At 38.8% G+C, this 18511-nt stretch overlaps 1 protein-coding gene across 1 annotated transcript in view; it reads left to right on the top strand.

The window, feature by feature from the left end:
- The window catches only part of TANC2 (tetratricopeptide repeat, ankyrin repeat and coiled-coil containing 2), a 318672-nt gene that overhangs the window by 208868 nt on the left and 91293 nt on the right, over positions 1 to 18511 (top strand). Inside the window, exon 10 of the mRNA XM_081805955.1 lies at positions 15541 to 15822. Within this exon, the coding sequence (XP_081662081.1) occupies positions 15541 to 15822 (282 nt within the window). The remainder of the gene's footprint in view (positions 1 to 15540; positions 15823 to 18511) is intronic.

Below are 18511 nucleotides of genomic sequence, written 5' to 3'. Positions count from 1 at the left end.
TATGACATTTTGATGTTTTGATCTAAATGAAATTTAAAGGATGAGCTTCCCAGTTAATCTATCATTATTTTCTCCAAAAGTGACTAAATCTTATTAAGTAATCATATTGCCAGTAAATTTACTTAGGTAACCCTTTGCAAAACAGTTTTTGATTCTGTAAAATGATTTAAACTTTCCAGTCTTCTATATAGAAGTTTTTTTTTTATGGTGGGGCCCCTGGGTGTCTGTCGGTTAAGTGTCTGCCTTCGGCTCAGGTCATGATCTCAGAGTCCTGGGATCGAGCCCCATGTGGGGCTCCCTGCTCAGTGGGAAGCCTGCTTCTCCCTCTGACTCTGCCCTTCCCCATGCTCGCTCGCTCTCTCTCGCTCACTCACTCTCAAATAAAAAAAAAATTTTTTTAATGGAATTACTCCCCAAGATATAATAAAATATAGAACTGGAAAATTTCCTTTGTAGGACCATAGGTGTTTCATCACTGAGAGTTCACTTAAAAATGTTTACTCTAGGGGCACCTGGATTGAGTGTCTGATCTTAAGGGCTCAGTCAGTTGAGTGTCTAACTCTTCATCTCATCTCAGTCTTGATCTCAGGGTCATGAGTTCGAGCCCCACGTTGGGGCCCATGGAGCCTACATTAAAAAAAAAAAAGTTTAATCTAAAATTTCAACTAATTAACCAGTTTTGATGCTCCAATAAAAATATATCTCATATCTCACATTCAAGGCCAATAATTTAATAGCGTAAAACTCTGTTAACATAGTTATATAATTATTTTATCAAATGTTTCACATTTCAGAAGCTTTACTGTTTTTATATTTTCCCTACATTGTGAGGTATTTAACATGTAAAAATTGACAACTTTTGAGAGTTAGGCTTTCCTTATTTCCTTTACTATTTTCCAAAGGGAAAATAACTTCCTGAAAATTCCACTCAGCAATGACTCCAGATTTTTCTCAACAAATGTTTTCCTATAAGACCAATGTCAGAAAGCTGAAATTTAATATACAGTTACTCAAAGACTCAAAGTATAATTTTTCAGAGTAAAATAAGCCTCTTCCTTTTTTTACCCCCACATTAATAGAATACAATGGACTTCTTAAAACACTAAGACAAATGTTGAGAATGGGACACTTTCAGACAGATATAAAAATAATAACTTACACTTATTGGAGTTGTTATTCTTTGTAGGCACAGTGCTAAGAGCTTTAAACATGTTCTTTTTTGATCCTCACAACCCTTTGATCTACGTAGTGGTAATAAGGAAACTGGGATTTAGAGAGGTTAAATAGCTTGCTTAAGGTTACATGTCTAGGCATTGGGAGTGCCAGGATTCATTTCATATCTGGCCGACTCTGGAAACTGTGCTCTTAACCACCATAATATACAATGTCATAGACAGTGTAATATGAAAAGCATAAGGAATGTAATAATGTACTAATACAATGGCTAACTGTAGATACTCAGGACTCTGGGGTGTTAGGTGTGGGAAAGAGAGCAGCGTATCAACACTCACTGCCAATGACTGTTCTTTCGGTGGCAGCTCCAATCAAACAGGGCACCGCTGTGATTCATTAGCCCAAACTAGCTCCTACCTCCCTATTTCTATTAATAAGTGCCCCAATTTTCCTCTCATGTAGGCTTTAACTCTTGAAGTCAGCTTTGAATCACTGTCTTCTTTATCTCCTACATCCAGTCACTTAGGACACTCTGAGGATTCTACTCTTCCAGTTTCTCCCATTCTTCCCACGTTCTCCATTCTCAATACAGCTAACTAGCTTGTCTCCCTCATCTGGTCTTTCCAAGTTTGAATCAAGCTAATACCTGGCTTGCCAGATTAGTCCTTCTAAAATGTAGCTCAGATAATATCATTTCTCTCTCTTACAGTTATCGTTGCTATCATCCTTCTCTGGTCCAGAAATTAGAAAAATAAAAAAACAGTTTTGGAGAAGACAGGTTATGGTTTGTTAGTACCTTTAAAAATTAACTTTGTTGATACGAAAAGCTAAATAATAATCTTTAAAATGGACACTGTCAGATGGACCGTGAAACAGAACCTGTGGTGGACAGGAACTAAAGGAGCAGATATACTAGATAATGTGTGAGAAACTTGCCTAGACAATGCTTAATGAATTTTACTCATTCATTCAAAAACAAAGTCTTAAATCACTTCTGTGCTAGTTGAGAATTAACACAATAAATTGTACAGTAAGACCCTTTTCCATATGGAGTCACTGACAGCAACTCAGTGTGTTTTTATTTTTCTTTAAGATTTTATTTATTTATTTATTTTAGAGAGAGGGAGTACAAGTTGGGGGAGAAGCAGAGGGAGAGGGACAAGCAGACTGCACTGAGCAAGAAGCCTGACATGGGGCTTGATACCATGACCCTGAGATCATGACCTGAGCTGAAACCAAGAGTCTGCTACTCAACTGACTGAGCCACCCAAGTGCCCCAACTCAGTGCTTTTAACTGAGTTAACTGAACCATAACAAGGAAAACAAGTAGAGTAATTAAGAAAGAAGAAATAGATAAACATATATTAAATTACATTTAAGATAAGGGGGGAGAAGTTAAATTGTAATGTGAAAGATATCTAGAACCCATAAGTAAAGGAATTATAATGGAAATTACTTTTGCATTTATAAAGTATTTAAAAAGAATAAAAAGGCAGCCTATGAATGAGAGAAAATACTTGCAAACCATATAATTGATAAGGGGTTAATATCCAAAATATTAAGGAACATAAGGAAGTCTTATAACTCAATAGCAAAAAAAGTAATAACCCAATTTTAAACAAACAGGCAAAGTGCCTGGGAGGCTCAGTCGGTTAAGCATCTGACTCTTGATCTCAACTCAGGTTTTGATCTCAGGATCATGAATTCAAGCCCCGTATTGGGCTCCATGCCCAACATGGAGCCTACTTAAAAATGAAATATAATAAAATAAAATAAATAAAAATGGGCAAAGGACTTGAATAGACATTTCTCCAAAGAAAACATACAGATGGCCAACAGGTATTTGAAAAGATGCTCAACATCACTAATCATCAGGGAAATGCAAATGAAAACCACAATGAGATACCACCTCACACCTGTTAGAATGACCATTAGAAAACACACACATACACAAAGAAAATAACAAAGAGATAGAGAAATTGAAACCCTTGCGGACGGTTATTAGGAATGCAAAATGGTGCAGCCACTATGGAAAACAGCATGGTGATTCCTCAAAAAATTAAAAATAAAACTACCATATGATCCAGCAATCCCACTTCTGGGTATATATCCAAAAGAATTGAAATCAGGATCTCAAAGAGATGTTTGCACTCCTTTGTTCATTGCAGCATTATTCACAATAGTGAAGACGTGGAAAGAACATAAATATCTGTTGATGGATGAATGCATAAAGAAAATATGCCATATACATACCACAGAATGTTATTCAGACATTAAAAAAAAGGAAATTCTGTTATATGCTAAAACATGGATGAACTTTGATGATAATTATGCTAAATTAAATAAACCAGTCACAGAAGGACATATACCACATGATTTCATTCACATAAGGTATCTAAAGTAGTCACACTCCTCAAAGCACAAAGTAGAATGGTGTATGCTTGGGCCTGGAGAAGGGAGGGGAAAATGAGGAGTTGCTGTTCAATGGGTGAAGTTTCAGTCATGCAAGATGAAAAAGTTCTAGAGATCTGTACAACATTGTGCTTATATTGATGATCTTGTGTGCTTATTTGCTATCGAATATTTTCTTTGGTGAAGAAACATCTGTTCATATATTTTGTTCACTTTTTATTGGGTTGTTTCTTTTCTTGTTAATATGAGTTTTGAGAGTTTGTTATATAGTTTGGATACAAGTTCTTTATCAGATATATGCTTTGCAAATATTTTTTCCCATATTATGGCTTGTTTTTTCATTCTCTTAACAGTATCTTTTGAAGAACCAAAGTTTTTAGAAAACCAATTTATGAATTTTTGCCTTGATAGATCATTCTTTTAGTGTTGTGTCTGAGATTTTTTTGATTAACCAAAGGTCACAAATACCTTCTCCTATATATTTTTCCAGAAGTTTTACTGTTTCAGGTTTTACATTTAGGTCTATGATTGATTTTAATTTTTATATATGGTGCATGATATGTATGAAAGTAGTTTTTGGGGGTTTTGTTGGGATCTTTTTGCATATATGTATCCAGTTGTTCCAACACCATTTGTTGTAAAGTCAACAAAAATCTTATATATTAATCTGTGTAGTTCCTATTTCTGGTGCTCTTCATTTCTTTGTGTTAATCCATATTTCTAGTGACATTTTTCTTCTGCCTGCAGGTCTTTTTTTTTTTATTTTATTTTATTTTTTTTTTAGATTTTATTTATTTATTAGAGAGAGAGAGAGAGAAACAGCATGAGAGGGGTTAGGGTCAGAGGGAGAAGCAGGCTCTCCGCCGAGCCGGGAGCCCGATGTGGGACTCGATCCCAGGACTCCGGGATCATGACCTGAACCGAAGGCAGTCACTTAACCAACTGAGCCACCCAGGCACCCCAGGTCTTTTTTTTTTAAATATTTTTTGTAATGTGGATCTGCTGGTGATTAATTTTTTCAGCTCTTATATGTCTGAAAAAGTCTTTATTTCACCATTACTTTTGAAAGATAAATTTTTACTGGGTTTATAATTTTAGGTTGACAGGTTTTTTTCTTTCCATAATATAAAGCTGTAGATCTGCTGTCTTCTCATTTGCATTGTTTCTGACAAGAAATCTGCTGTCATCTTTATCTTTTTTTCTCTGTACTTCATGTCTTTTTATTCTGTGGCTGCTTTTAAGACTTTCTGTTTATCTCTGGTTTTGAGCAGTTTGATTATGATGTGCCTTGGTGCCGTTTTCTTCATATTTCTTGTACTTGGGGCTCATTGAGCTTCTTGGATCTGTGAATTTATAGTTTTCATCAAATTTAGAAATTTTATAGCTATTATTTTTTTTAAGATTTTTTATTTATTTATTTGACAGAGAGGAAGAGCACAGGCAGGAGGAGCAGAGGGAGAGGGAGAAGCAGGCTCCCCGCTGAGCAGGGAGCCTGATGCGGGGCTCAATCCCAGGACCCTAAGATCGTGACCTGAGCCAAAGGCAGACGTTTAACCAACTGAGCCACCCAAATGCCCCTACTGATGCTTTTGTTATTTTAGAGGATTCTTTTTTCTCTGTAGGTTTAATTTTGGATAGTTTTTATTCCTATGTCTTCAAGGTCACTCATCCTTTCATTTCTGTTGTTGTAATTTGTTTTCCTAATAGTTCAGTTGGGTCTTTTATAAAAATCTTCCATGTCCTTACCTTTTGAACACATAAAATATTGTTAGAATTATTGTTTTAATATCTCTCTCTGATAATTCTAACATCTGTGTCAGTTCTGGGTCAGTTTCAGTTAGTTGATTTTTCTCCTAATTATGGTTCCTTTTTTCCTGCTGCTTTGCATGCCTAACAATCTCTGTTTGGATGCCAGACATGGTGGATTTTACCTCACCGCATGTTGGATATTTTTGTATTCTTACAAATATTCTTCAACTTTTTTCAGGAATGTTGAAGTTATTTGGAAACAGTATAATTAATTTTGGGTCTTGCCTTTAAGAGTTGTTGAGTAGGACCAGAACAATATTTATTATAGTCTTATTATTTGATACTACTGAGACAGGACCTTTCTGAATATCCTACTCAATGTCCTGGAAATGGTGAGGTTTTCTATTCTGGCTGCTGGTAATAGGCACTATTTAGGCCCTCTTCCCTCTAATCATCTTGGATAGGTCATCTCCGGGTGTTGGGCAGCTTTCTCACATACATGTGCCAGTCAGTATTCTACTTTCCACAGATCTTCAGATTTATTTCTGTTCAGTGCTCACCTTCTTAGAACTCTGTCCTTTGAACAGTTGCTGCCTTAGTCTCCCTGGATTCTCAGTTCCATCTCCTCAATTCAGGGAGTCTGCTAGAATCTGACTGGGTTTTCCCTCCCTACATTATGGCCTGGAAGTACTCTTAAGGCAGTAAATGGGCATGGGATATGCCTATTGTTTTCCATCTCTCAGGGATCATTATTTTTCATTGCTTATATCTAATGTCTTGAAAACCACTGTTTTATATACTTTGTCTAGAGGTTTATTTGGGGATTCTTTTAGGTAGGAGGATAACTATAGTCCTTTTTACTCCATCTTGGACAGAAGTAGAAATTCATGTCATATTTTTAAAAAGAAAATTATAGATGAAGTGGACTGGAGCATAAACCCACCTCTCATTAGAAAATGGCTGGCTTAGGGGCACCTAGGTGGCTCAGTTGGTTAAGTGTCTGACTCTTGATTTCAGCTCAGGTTATGATCTCAGGGTCATGAGATCAAGTCCTGAGTCAAGTTCTGCACTGAGCATGGTACCTGCTTAAGATTCTCTCTCTCCCTCTCCCTCTGCCCCTCCCCTCCTTCTCGCTCGCTCTCTCTCTCAAAGAAAAAAAAAAAGACTAGCTTGGTAGTTAGAATTGAGTTCTCTGTGAACTAAACTACATATTGTACCTATAATGATGAAAATTTAAATATGATCATTTGTTGCACAAAAATAAATCTCACATGTAGCATTAGCAAGACCTCAATTACTAAATGGATTTGTGTGAATCCAGCCTTCTTAGTAACTTTTCTAAAAGAAGCAAGAATTGGCTTTAGAAGGATCTCTTCTGTCCTCTCTGGACACTAGCTCCAAGATACCATTTTTCTTGCTTCCCCCAGCTTCCTGTAAGAATAGTAGTCTTTGATTATTGGTCAACATCCAGGCCTTGCCTGTTATATGCACAGAGCTTGGAAAATAACATTTTTCCTTCTCTATCGTGTTATTTAATGACCCACTTGTTTATGACAGTTGCCTTTAAACAGGAATGTATCCTTGAAAGGTGCCAAACGAATGATTTATTTCTTTTTATTATTATAGTACAGAGCAGTGATTTTTCAAAGACCTGAATTTGCATCCCTTAACTGTCTTCCTTGAACCCTTCTGCTCTACCAAAGTGAAGTGTATACTACTATATTTCCCTTCAGTTGGGGAAGAAAAATCCATATTAACTACTTTCATTCATGAATTCATTTATTGAATGTTATTGAATATACCTACCCTATGACAAGAACTGTACTAGTTAGTAAGTTAATTAAGTTAACTTAAGAGGTTAGGTGACTGTGGTAGGGCAAGTTGATGACATGTAAGGGTAGAGTGTAGAGGTTGACATGATCAAGATAGATAGATAGATAGATAGATAGATAGATAGATAGATAGATTTGGTAGCTGTATACAGAAGGAATAATAGCCTATTTAAGTACATAGTAAAAGCAAGAGATGTTGAGAACCTAAACTATATGGCTGCCATTCATTGAGGATTAAGGTTCTGAGCTAAGAACTTAACATACATGTTCTCATTTAGCCTAATGGGGTAAATACTCTTATTACTCTCATTTACAGATGACAAAATTGAGACTTAGAGTGATCAGCACCTCCCCCAAGGTCATATCTCTCTAGTAGCAGTGGAATAGGAAAGAAAAAAGGAATTATATCTGAGAGATATTCCTCAAGAATTTTTTTTTTTTTTAAGATTTACTAATTTATTTTAGAGAGAGAGCATGAGCAGGGGGAAGGACAGGAGGAGAGGGAGAGAATCTCAGGCAGACTCCCTGCTGAGCATGGAGTCCGACATGGGGCTGGATCTCACGACTCTGAGATCATGACCTGAGCTGAAACCAAGAGTCGGACACTCAGCCAACTGAGCCAACGCAGGCGCCCCACCCCTCAAGAATTATTGGTAGGACTTGTGACAAATTAGATATAAATATTAAGGAAGAAGAAATCCTGATGAGTGTCAAGTTTCTATGTGGAAAGACCAGGCAGATTGGTGATACTTCATTAACTGAGATAATAAGTGGAAGAGAAAGAATAGATTAAGGTGAGTGAGACAGTAACTTTACTTTTAAACACTTGAAGTTTGAGGTTTGTATTGGAAATCCAAATAGATAACTCTGGTGAGTTGTTGGAGATGCCATAGGAGTTTGGTAATGAGGAATAGAAATACAAACCATCACCACTTAGTTGTGAAACCTTTTAGTCTATTCCTTTGAGATTATCCAGGGATCATGAGGAAGAAAAAAATGAAATATAGAACCGAGAATTGGCAGTATCTTAGGGATGGGCAGAAGAGGAGGAATCATTAAAGACACATCAGGAGGAGAGGACAAAAAGAGCTAGAAGGAAGTGTTGCCATGTGAAGCCCAAGAAGGGAATGCATTTCCAAAAGTGGGAGTTAGTTAAAAGTGTCAAATCCTGAAGAGTGGTTAAGAAGCATAAAGACTAGAAAAAGAAATCATCGTACTTAACAATTAGAAAGGCTTTAGTGACTTTAACCAAAACAATTTGAGCAGATATGAATAATATGGGAGGAGGCCAGGCTAGAGTGTGCCGTTGCTGCAGAAGTGAAGAGAGCAAGCGGGGCTGTTTCAAAAAATATTGGGTGGGGAAAGGAAGAAGGGAGACAAATCAGAAGCCTCAAAGGGAAGGTGCCTTAAAGAGAGTCAATATGTTCTCGATATCTTTTTTGCTAAGTTTTGTTTTAAATAAGGGGGGGGGGTGGATTACGGTTACTCCAGATGTCTTTTTGGCTTGATGATGTCGCTAGTGCTGGCAGCTAACACGGTAAACCACCAAATGCTGTCCTAGGCCCATCCCATCTGTTAACTCATCTAATCCTCACAGTGTCATTCTTACCCCTATTTTAAAAATGAGGAAGACTGAGATATCCAGAGCCTAAGTACTTATCCTAAAGTCACACAACCAGTAAGTAACAGAGACAGGATACAAACTAAGGGATCTTGGCTCTGAGTCCACCGTTCTTCCTACTCTGCTATGTTTCCTTATTGACCCCAAAAGTGATTCTGCTTTATTTAATCTTTTATTTTTTAAGATTTTATTTATTTATTTGACAGAGAGAGACGCACTGAGAGCAGGAACACAAGCAGGGGGAGTGGGAGAGGGAAAAGCAGGCTTCCCGCTGAGCAGGGAGCCTTATGCGGGGCTCGATCCCAGGACACTGGGATCACGACCAGAGTGAAAGGCAGACACTTAACCGACTGAGCCACACAGGCACCCCTTAACCTTTTTGTTTTTTTAAACAGGAGTTCTCTGGAATGAACATTTCTCAGCCTGTTATCTTTAGATTGTCTTTTAAGACCTCCTTCAAATTGCTTTACATTCTTTAGAAACTTATTTCCTGGTGTAGGAATAGCTGTTTACTGTAGTCCTTTCCAGAGCAGCAAGAATAAACAACAGTCCCTAAAGAGATTTGACTCCTGTAAATGGGAGAGTGAACCTTCTAGAAACTCAGTAGACAACTCAACCCCTACCCTGGGTTAAACATTTCTTAAGAAAAAAATAAGCGGTGTTGGGGCACCTGGGTGGCTCAGTCGTTAAGCGTCTGCCTTTGGCTCAGGTCATGATCTCAGAGTCCTGGGATCGAGCCCCGCATCGGGCTCCCTGCTCAGCGGGAAGCCTGCTTCTCCCTCTCCCACTCCCCCTGCTTGTGTCCCCTCTCTCGCTGTGTCTATCTCTGTCAAATGAATAAATAAAATCTTTTAAAAAAAAGAAAGAAAAAAATAAGCGGTGTTTTTTTGACTGATGTTTGGTGCTGATGTGGTATCAGGTTGTGTCTGCAGCACATGTGTTTTTTCTCTGCTCTGTGTTGAGAATGGCATGCATGTCATGAACCCTAAGAATGAGCCTGAAATTATCTTTTGTTCTGAGGAACAGGGGTGCTTCCAGGCTAGACTTTACAGTCATTGTAGAAGAATGTGAGGAAACACAACTCTGCTCCTGTTTGCACCAGACCTTGGCTGTATTACACACACCCTTTCTTCTGCCATTCCTGTGACTGACTTCTTTTAAGATGATTCATGATGGTCTTCCACAAGTAAATATGCTTTAGTCCAAATCCACTTAGAGCTCCTTTGCCTCCATTTTCCCTTCCCCTTTTCCACTTACAGCAGATGTTTATATTTGCATTTGGGCAGGCTGATCTCTTAGCCTTAATGCACTTTAGTGTTGTTGTTTTTTAATGTTTACACTTTGCCTTAGTTAAACAAAGGTCTCTTTTCTCCATAAGCCTAGGTATATAATTACATTTATTAATGGTCTCACAGAGACTGTTTCCTAGAGGGAACTCATTCGTCTGCCACAAGCCTCATTTGCATCGAAGAGATGCACACACTGAAGAGATGCCCACACCGATCTGAGTCTAGAGTGGTTATTAAATCCTTTTTAAAACTACTTTCCAAAGCTTGTCTCATTTGTGTGCCCTATTGAAATGTGATTCCTTTCCATGTTTTTTTTTTTTCCTTTAACATTTTATTAGGAAGATTTTCAGATGTACCAGAAAGGAAAGAATCTTACAATTAACACTTACAGACCCACCACCTTGGTTATATCATGAACATTTTGCTACCTTGTTTTATCATAACCTGTCTATCCATCTGCCCATCTCTTTACCCACCCATTATTTTTTATGAATTTTGAAGTAAATTATAGGTATCAGTACAGTTAAAAAAAAAAGATTTATTTTTTGAGAGAGAGAGTGAGCGTGCCCTCGAGTCAGGGTGGAGGCAGAGGGAGAGAATCTTCAAGCAAGACTCCCTGCTAAGCGCGGAGCCAGATGTGAGACTCCAGAAACCGAGTCAGATGCTTAACTGAGCCACCCAGGCGCCCCACTATACTTTATTAGAATGCTTTGAGAGGGGTGGGATGGTCTTTGCTGTGCTGGGACTGCCAACTCTTGAGTGCCAGGGGTAAGAAAGCCACATCTGTTACTAAATGGTATGGATTAGCTCATCTTTTTTCCCTTAGCTCAGCTGTAGTTGCAGTGGTAATTTCTCATGGATTATTTCAGTGTTTCTGCCTTAGAAAATCTCTTGGAAGCCAGCTGATATCCCAAACAAACATTATTAGGAATATGAACTCCACAGAGAACATCCATTACCTCCATATCCCACAATGCAGGCCAAAATGCTTTCTTGTTCGTATGCCCTAAATTTATTGTTGGTACATAGGAAGTAGGGCTTTCTTCTATCATACTGAGCTGACAAAAGCCTTAGGTTCTGAGGTACAGAAATTGTTTCTAGGCTGTTCTTGGCATCTACAGTTGTTTTACCATATGGTACTGGCTAATTTTGTCTGTTCTTCCCTTGAGGCTTTTGTGAATTGATTACATTTTTAGAAAATTTTTTAAATAACTTTTTAAAATGTCAAAGCTTTCTCAGTAGAATAAAATATGATGGGAGATTACATCAACATGAGAACAAGTTAAGAGAATTTTTCTCAAAAACTTAAGCATTTAAATTGAATCTATACATAATTCCATATTATAAATTAGCATTGGTCATATTCATGAAAGCCCTGTTGATACGAAATATAAAGTAATCTTGGACCTGAAGAAATAATTCAGTTAGTGTAGAGATCATATGAGAGTTTCTGTAGCTCTTCTCTCTCTGGAAAGGTCATCTCTGGCTAAGCACACAGTTCCTAAAGGGAAGCACAGGAGAGGTGAAGGAGAAAGAAGACAGCTTAGCCCATCAGCTAAGCCTAATCAATCCTGGTCATCAATAGGATCATTCATGTCACTTTCAGATTTGGAAGTGATATCCTGTAGAGCAGCTGCACCATAATATAATGGAAAAAACCTGTTTTTTTGAGTCAGAATTAGGTTTTGTTTCTAGTTCTGAAACCAGTTGTCTGAAACCTAGGTCTCGCTAGGCCTAATTAGACTCATCTCAAGCCAACTGATCTATTTTCTCCTTCCTCCCGGGGAGTCCTGTGACTGCTCACCCAGATCTCAGTGTGTCTGTCTGGGTGCCCACCAAGCACTCCCAGGGGCCCAGGAAGCCCCGAGTAGGTAGCAGCAACCTACTGTCAAATGACATGGAAAATGGTGGGAGTAGGGAGCTCCAAGAATCAGTCCCCCCATTGAAGTAGCCATTAAGCTGGCAAGTCTGACAGAATCAACCTTTTCAGAACTCTGGAATTGGTAAGTGAAAAATGAAAAAAGATTATAAAACAGTATGATCCCATTTTGGGTTTTTAAAATAAGTATTTATGGTACAGAAAAAAATTCAGAATATATATGAGTAGTGTTTCTCTCTGGCTACTGGGAGTACAATTATTATCTTGTTTATCTGCTATTCCTAAATTTTCTATAGTGAATATATATTCTGTAAAAAATAGCAAAAAGCAAAATAGAACAGTTTGGCAGTTTCTCAAAAAGTTAAACATAGAGTTTCCACATGACTCAGCAATACCACTCCTAGATATATACCCAAGATAACTGAAAACATATGTACACAAAAACTTATACATGAATGTTTATACCAGCATAATTCATAATAGCCAAAAAGTGGAAACAAAGCAGATGTTTATCAGATAAATTGATAAACAAAATGTGATAGATCCATATAATGGAATATTACTCAACAATAAAAAGAATGAAGTACTGATACATGCTTCAACATGAATGAACCTCAGAAACATTATACTAAATGAGCCAGACACGAAAGGTCACGTATCACACAATAACATTTATCGTGTATGTCCAGAATAGGCAAATCTGTAAAGACAGGAAGTCAGGTTGCCAGGGTCTGGGAGGAAGGGGGACTGGGAAGTAACAGTTACGGGGTGTAGAGTTTTCTTTGGGGGATGATAAAAATGTTCAGGAATTAGATAGTGATGGTTGCACAACTTTGTAAATGTATAGTTGACCCTTGACCAACACAGATTTGAACTGGGCTGGTTGACTTATATGTGGATTTTTTACAGACACTACTCTACATGTATTTTCTCTTATGATTTTCTTACTAACATTTTCTTTTCTCTAGCTTTATTGTAAGAATACAGTGTATAGTATGTATAACATACAAAATATGTGTTAGTTGGCTACCAGTAAGGCTTTGAGTCAGATAGGCTGTATTAGTAAGGTTTTGGGTGAGTCAGATGTTACACGTGGATTTTCAACTCCATGAGGCATCAGCTCCTCTATCCCCCATGTAGTGCAAGGGTCAACTGTACTGAAAACCACTGAACTGGATACTTTAAAAGGGTGAATTTTATGATCTGTAAAGTGTAGCTCAGTGAAGTAATGTTTAAGAAAGGTAAAATAGACTATGAGCTACAAGCCATTAGAATGAAAAAGAATAAATTTAGCAAGTTAATAGTCAAATTTTCTCTGAATTCTGTAATTACAGTTATGGATTTAAAAAAATTTTTAAGTCCAATTAGTTAACATACAGTGTTATAATAGCCTATAGTTGTGGATTTTATTATTTTATTTTTTTTAGTTATGGATTTTAAAAGAGTAAGTTTTGTTAAAGAGATGAGAATCAGGAAATTATAAGCAATTATATAGCCGAATCTCCACAGCCTTTTTTTTTTTTTTTAAGTGAAAATTTGGGACATTTTAAAACTGATATAGGAAACTGTTTTCTTCTCTTTTTAGAGTGTGGCTTTATACTTTTAATTATTTGCACTATTTTTGGAATTGTTATCCTTTTTTAATGCTTTTATCATTCTAATAGCTTTCAGAGAGTTTTTTTTTTTTTTTAAAGATTTTATTTATTTATTAGAGAGCAAGCGAGAGAGAAACAGCATGAGAGAGGAGAGGGTCAGAGGGAGAAGCAGGCTCCCCGCTGAGCAGGGAGCCTGATGTGGGACTCAGTCCCAAGACCCTGGGATCATGACCTGAGCCGAAGGCAGTCGCTTAACCAACTGAGCCACCCAGGCGCCCTTTCAGAGAGTTTTTAATGAGAGTGTGTACATGTATGCTTGCTTGTGAGTAGATTTTCTCAAGTAAGCTGCCATCTCTAGATCCCATTTAATTATGTCTAAGTGGTTTAATCATGTTCTAGAATAATATAAGCAGTATAAATAGATCTCATTTCCCCCTTTTATGATTTTCCTTTCTCCTGTCCTCATCCCCTTCCCCTGGGCTTTATACTCCAAAATATAAAATGGGGTTAGAGTATAATACCTTATTTTTAATTAATTCTTCCAGTAAACATTTATTGAGTACCTGCTATCTGCCAAAGCACTGTGCTAAGGTTAAAGATACAAAAATAAAATATCTGGTTCCTGGGGCACCTGTCTGGCTCAGTTGATAGAGCATGTGCCTCTTGATCTCTGGGTCGTGAGTTCAAGCCCCACACTGGGCATAGAGCTTACTTTAAAAACAACAACAACAACCTGGTTGCAGACAGATAAAATGATACATCTTAGAGCTACTCTCTGAACAGTTAGGAAGGCATTTAACCCAGATAAGGGAGGTCATAGACAAGACTTCTTTCTACCATCAATAAAATTAGAAGGTTGATCTTTGAAAGCAAGTTACATCTATTATGCATTTTTAGAAAACTATTGAAAGTAGAGCTCATGCTTGAATCTTAGTACATCCCACAACTACAGAAGCACAGAAAAAAATCTTGAGAAAAGCAGTGGGATCTGTCTCCAAGACATGGTGTATATAAGCCAAACTCTGTTGGGTTTTTTTTGTTTGTTTTTAAAGATTTTATTTATTTATTTGAGACAGAGAGAATGAGAGAGAGAGAGCACATGAGAGGGGGGAGGGTCAGAGGGAGAAGCAGACCCCCTGCCGAGCAGGGAGCCCGATGCGGGACTCGATCCCGGGACTCCAGGATCATGACCTGAGCCGAAGGCAGTCGCTTAACCAACTGAGCCACCCAGGCGCCCCTGCTTTGTTTTTTTAATTGGCATGAATACAAGCAGTAGACGAGCAAAGACCTGAGGTCAAAGTTTGGTTTCTGCTTCCTTGACTGTTTAACATGTTGAAGACTTTTTAAACTATCAGAGCTTTTAGAGGCTTTGCTTATCCTAATATACCTACTAAATTAAAAAGAAAAATACCATTATGAACTTAAAAGGAATTACTATTTTCACTGGTATTTTTAGAGAAACAGACACGTAGCCATATTGGTTGTTAAATATTGAAATATATCCTTACTGGTTGGTAAAGAGCTGATGCTGTAAGCCATCTGGGTGCTCTGTCATAGCCTGGACTGTCCCCCAGGGACTCTAACCCTGTATCTCCCCACAATCCAGCAGCTAAAAGATTATCTCCAGGCGTAGAAGGAAGCCTTAAGGACCCTGCTTCCGTACTGCTTTGGCATCCATTTGGAGTGCTGGTGCCGGGCCATCCCCACTGTTTAATAATTTTGAATATCACCCTGTCTTTCTGACTGTTCCGTAAATCATTGGCATTTTAACTATGTTTGTTTTCTGCCAATTGGAGTATCAAATGACCCTAGCTCACCTGCCATTGCTTATCTGTGTAGAAGCAAAATTGAGTTGTATTATTTGCTGAATAACCCAGAATACCATCGTACTGTAACTAAGAGTCTCCTAAACCATGCTGCTCTTCTTCTGTATTTCTTTCAATGATGACAGTTTGGCCTAAGTTCTGTGTTCTCTTATTGTTCCTTCCAGTTCACTTTGCACCTTATAGGCCTCCAGATATCTCCCTGAAGCCTCTGCTCTTTGAAGTGCCCAGCATCACTACAGAGTCAGTGTTTGTTGGCCGGGATTGGGTTTTCCATGAAATAGATGCTCAACTTCAGAGTTCAAATGCCAGCGTGAACCAAGGAGTAGTGATTGTGGGAAACATTGGGTTCGGCAAAACTGCCATCATTTCCAGACTGGTGGCCCTCAGCTGCCATGGAACACGGATGAGACAGATCGCCTCAGACAGCCCACACGCCTCCCCCAAACGTACGTATTCCTTTTTAAAGCACTCCCTGCTTCGTTGCTCTGAAAGTTTTTCTGACATATTAAGCCTTACATCCTTTTATTTTCTGATCTGCAAAAACCTGACTTACACGAGAGGACCATTAATTCAGAGTTGAGGGAAAGAATGTAATACTCTGTTTACATTTAACCCACATATCTAGCGGTCACCTAAGTGTGACTGAGAAACCTTTCTCTGGGAATAAATTTATGACTCTTCCCTTCTGGCAGTCTGGTTACTCTGTCCTTTGGACGATGACTGCAGCTTCGCCTGTAAGAGCCGTTTGCATCCGTCCCTGTCGGCTGTTGCTCAGCCAGGGCCCGTGTCCTCTCGCTCCGAGCCGGCACAGTTTGTGTGCAGCTTTAGTTCCCTTGCTCTTGAAGTCCGTACTGCACTGCTTGGGCTCGAACTTCATTGTGTCCTTGAAGGGTTTCTCCTGCTTCCTTGTGAAAAGATGCTGAGATCTCATATATATATTCATACTTCTTTCATCGCAGGGCACAGCTTAACGATCACCACCAGGATCTTATTTTTAAAATACTCACGTGGTCCTTAGTACCAGGCACTCTCTAAGATCTTAACCAATATTAATTCACCCAATCCTCTTATCAACTCAATAAGGTAATTCCTGTTATCTTCATGTCACAGAGAAGTGATCTGAGGCTCAAAGAGGTTAAGTAGACCTCCCAGGTTTCAAAGCCAGTCAATGGTGAAACAAGTGAGCCTAAGCAGTCTGTTTCAGAGGCCAGTCTCTTACCCACTTTGCTGTCCTGCCTCTCCTTATTGGAGGAACTCATCTGAAGAAAGAGAATGTATGAATGTTCTTCCTATATAACCTATATATATAGAACTAGTCTGCCTGGTTTCTATTACTTATAAGAGAACAAAACCAGAAACTATTGCTCTACTAGTCCAAATCAATAATCTAGCTCACCGCAAATTTTCAGACAGCAACCACTAGAAATGGCTTGAGATCATGGTAGTTACAGAGTCTAGCACATGCTAGAAACTCAACAGGAACTCTCTTCGCATCCTCCAGATATTCTGGCTTCCTGATGAAATTAATTAGCAGCCTCCTGTCATTAAGTAGGCAGATTACCTCTGGTTAACTTAATGGATATCTCACATGGAGAAGAACTAGTGTCTACAGAGAAAACTGGTTGAATTAAGAGTCCCAGGGTATGATAAAAATTGGTATGGAAGAATTCCTTTCTCACAAGCACTGTCATGCTGTTTCTACAGGAAGCTTTTCTGAGGGAAATTAACATTGTGTCGTGGGAGCCAAGAGCCCAGAGTTTGAGCCCCAACACTCATGTGACTACACATATTTTGTAACTTGAGAATTTTAATTGAATTTTTTAGACCTGTTTTCTCATCTGTAAAATGAGGAAGTGATCTTTAAGATTTGTTCCTGTGTTAAAATTCTGTGATTCTAAAAACATATCTTCTTGAAGTTGAAAAGTAGTCAAAATTAACTTTCCAGACTATTCCAGTATTTTCCTTTGAGTGCTTAAATATCACACCAGACTACATCTTATCTGAGAAATCCAAGAGGTTAACTCTTTGAGTGTGTCAGAAAGAAAACCAGATTGCTAATAGGCTCTCTGACTCCTCTGTATATCGCTGTTGCGATAACAGGATGGTAGAATCCTGCAGGACAGAATAAATCCCGAGGGCAAAAAGAGCTGTTTTCTGAGAAAGCAAAGGTACCTGGGAGAGCAAGAGTTAATAGAACACAGCCCATGTGCTCCCCAAAGCAGAGGTTCTTTAAAGGTAGTTCATTAAGTTATTCTCTGACATCCATTGCCTTTTATCTCCAGAGATACTCTAAAAATACCAGGACGCTGCCATGCTTGAGATAAATGTCCGTATGTTGTGACTGTAGATTTGCCCTGATAGTTAACTTTCAAAACTTGAAGATGGTGTCAAAGGAGATAGAATATGTGGTTATGTATTTATCAGAATTACACAGAACCAGCAGTAGCCTTGTACAAAATAATTTTTGTTGTGATCTGCCCAAGTCCAAACTACCTCCTACCTCCGTCACCTTCCCAGAGCCACTAGCCTTTAAGAAGGGTCAAGAATACGTGACTGATAGAGCGTGCGAGCTGTTTCTCGGCATTAATCTGTTATTATGTAAGCTGGGGTTGGGAGTTTTCCTGGCAGCAGCAGAATTTCTTTCATTAATGAATAAGAATGATGTCTGTATGGAGAGATGGCTTAATTTTTCCACAGACTTTAATTTGCATCAAGCTGGGATAGGTTTATTTGAATTCCCAAGGGCTTTCCTAACCCTCCGTCAGTGATACCAGTGATAACAGTTGTAGAAATAACAAGAACAAGGTGGAAAATCGTTGGAGCTCCCAGCTTCCATCTCTGCATCATCTGCCTTCTTTGTTCTGCCCCTGCCTCCCGCACACTGTGCAGCACTGCTGGGAAAGATGTGAGCCTCTCAGCCTGCAGCCCTGCCTCACCTGGCTCTGTCCTTCCCCCACAGACACTCAGCCCCCAGCCCGCCCCCTCCTTGTCATTTCCCTGGGACAGTACAGAAAAGCTGTCAAGGCAGGCAGTAGCCTGTCATCCTGCTTTCCACCCACACCCCTTCCCAAACCCAACTCCCCCGTCAGTCTCCACCACCACCGTCATCACCCCCCCACCCCCCCAGCACAGACA

The sequence above is a fragment of the Leptonychotes weddellii genome, chromosome 15, assembly GCF_054177405.1.
Source record: "Leptonychotes weddellii isolate Sample4059 chromosome 15, ASM5417740v2, whole genome shotgun sequence".
Taxonomy (NCBI): Eukaryota; Metazoa; Chordata; class Mammalia; order Carnivora; family Phocidae; genus Leptonychotes; species Leptonychotes weddellii.
The sequence above is the reverse complement of the archived record's forward strand: the minus strand, read 5'-3'. Positions and strand labels throughout refer to the sequence as shown.